Source organism: Nematolebias whitei, chromosome 11 (genome assembly GCF_014905685.2).
Source record: "Nematolebias whitei isolate Nwh7 chromosome 11, NemWhi1, whole genome shotgun sequence".
In the NCBI taxonomy this organism is placed as follows: Eukaryota; Metazoa; Chordata; class Actinopteri; order Cyprinodontiformes; family Rivulidae; genus Nematolebias; species Nematolebias whitei.
In genome coordinates, this window is record NC_056508.1 from 48636470 (window position 1) to 48637750 (window position 1281).

Consider the following 1281-nt stretch of genomic DNA (forward strand, 5'->3'; position numbering starts at 1 on the left):
GCGGCTCATTTAGCTGTTAGCGGCTCATTTAGCTGTTTGCGGCTCATTTAGCTGTTTGCAGCGCATTAGCTGTTTGCGGCTCATTTAACTGTTTGCGGCTCATTTAACTGTTTGCGGCTCATTTAGCTGTTAGCGGCTCATTTAGCTGTTAGCGGCTCATTTAGCTGTTAGCGGCTCATTTAGCTGTTTGCGGCTCATTTAGCTGTTAGCAGCTCATTTAGCTGTTAGCGGCTCATTTAGCTGTTTGCGGCTCATTTAGCTGTTTGCGGCTCATTTAGCTGTTTGCAGCGCATTAGCTGTTTGCGGCGTGTTTGCACCTGTCGGTCACCGCAGGATAGACTGAAACTACGGGAACAAGAACTTTGACTGCTGGTTTTATTCACCCCGCAGGTTCTTGATGAAGTCCTCCAGCTTCATCTTCCTCTCAGGCTTGACGTTGGGGCTGTACATGTCCGTGTTCAGGAGGATGATGGCGAAGGCCAGGATGAAGATGGTGTCTGGATTCTGGAACTGCCGGATCAGCACCGGGTTGCAGACACAGTACCTCTGACTGCAGACAGAAAGGCAAAGAGGACGAGTGAAGGAGTCGTGTCAAACATCGTCACACAAGCATTCAGAGGTTCTGCTGTGGTTGAAACCTGAAGGCCTCCACCAGCCTCTCCACCCGCTGAGCTTCACCCTGAACTTTAATCTGAGCCTGGAACTTCCTCAGAGCCTCGTCCAGATCCATCCCGGAGAAGTCCATCTCATCCAGGACGCAGCTGCGCAGAGAAGGGAAGCACTCAGAAACATTCACAATGAAACGACTTTCCTTGAAGGAACGCGACACTCGCCCCTTCGCCTGCAAGAGTTTTAAACAAATCACTCTCAGCTACTACCACACCTCATTCTAGCTCGAGATCTGTAAAACTCACTGCTGTTTTCTACATTTCACTGAGTCAGCTGCAGAAAACACACACACAGTGTTATAAATCAGTGGTTCCCAACCATGGTCCTTGAGGAACGCCATCCTGTATGATTTAATTGTTTCTCTGTTCCAACACCTGATTCAATGATTTTATTATTTCCTGAAGTTAATCACTCATTCATTCAAAACAGGTGTGTCAAAGCTGGGAAACAACTAGAACATGCAGGACTGGGTTCCTCAAGGACCAGAGTTAGGATCGATCAATCTATCCATCCATCAATCCATCCGTCCATCGATCCATCCGTCCATCGATCCATCCGTCCATCAATCCATCCGTCCATCGATCCATCCGTCCATCGATCCATCCGTCCATC

At 48.6% G+C, this 1281-nt stretch overlaps 1 protein-coding gene across 1 annotated transcript in view; it reads right to left on the reverse strand.

Moving 5' to 3' along the window:
• LOC119417391 (IQ motif and SEC7 domain-containing protein 1-like) overlaps positions 1–888 on the reverse strand; it is a 3225-nt gene extending 2337 nt beyond the window's left edge. Inside the window, exons 1-3 of the mRNA XM_037684593.1 lie at positions 884–888; positions 639–761; positions 384–550 (exon numbers count right to left, since the gene is read on the reverse strand). Coding sequence (XP_037540521.1) covers positions 384–550; positions 639–761; positions 884–888 — 295 coding nt within the window. The remainder of the gene's footprint in view (positions 1–383; positions 551–638; positions 762–883) is intronic.
• Positions 889–1281: the final 393 nt, after the last annotated feature.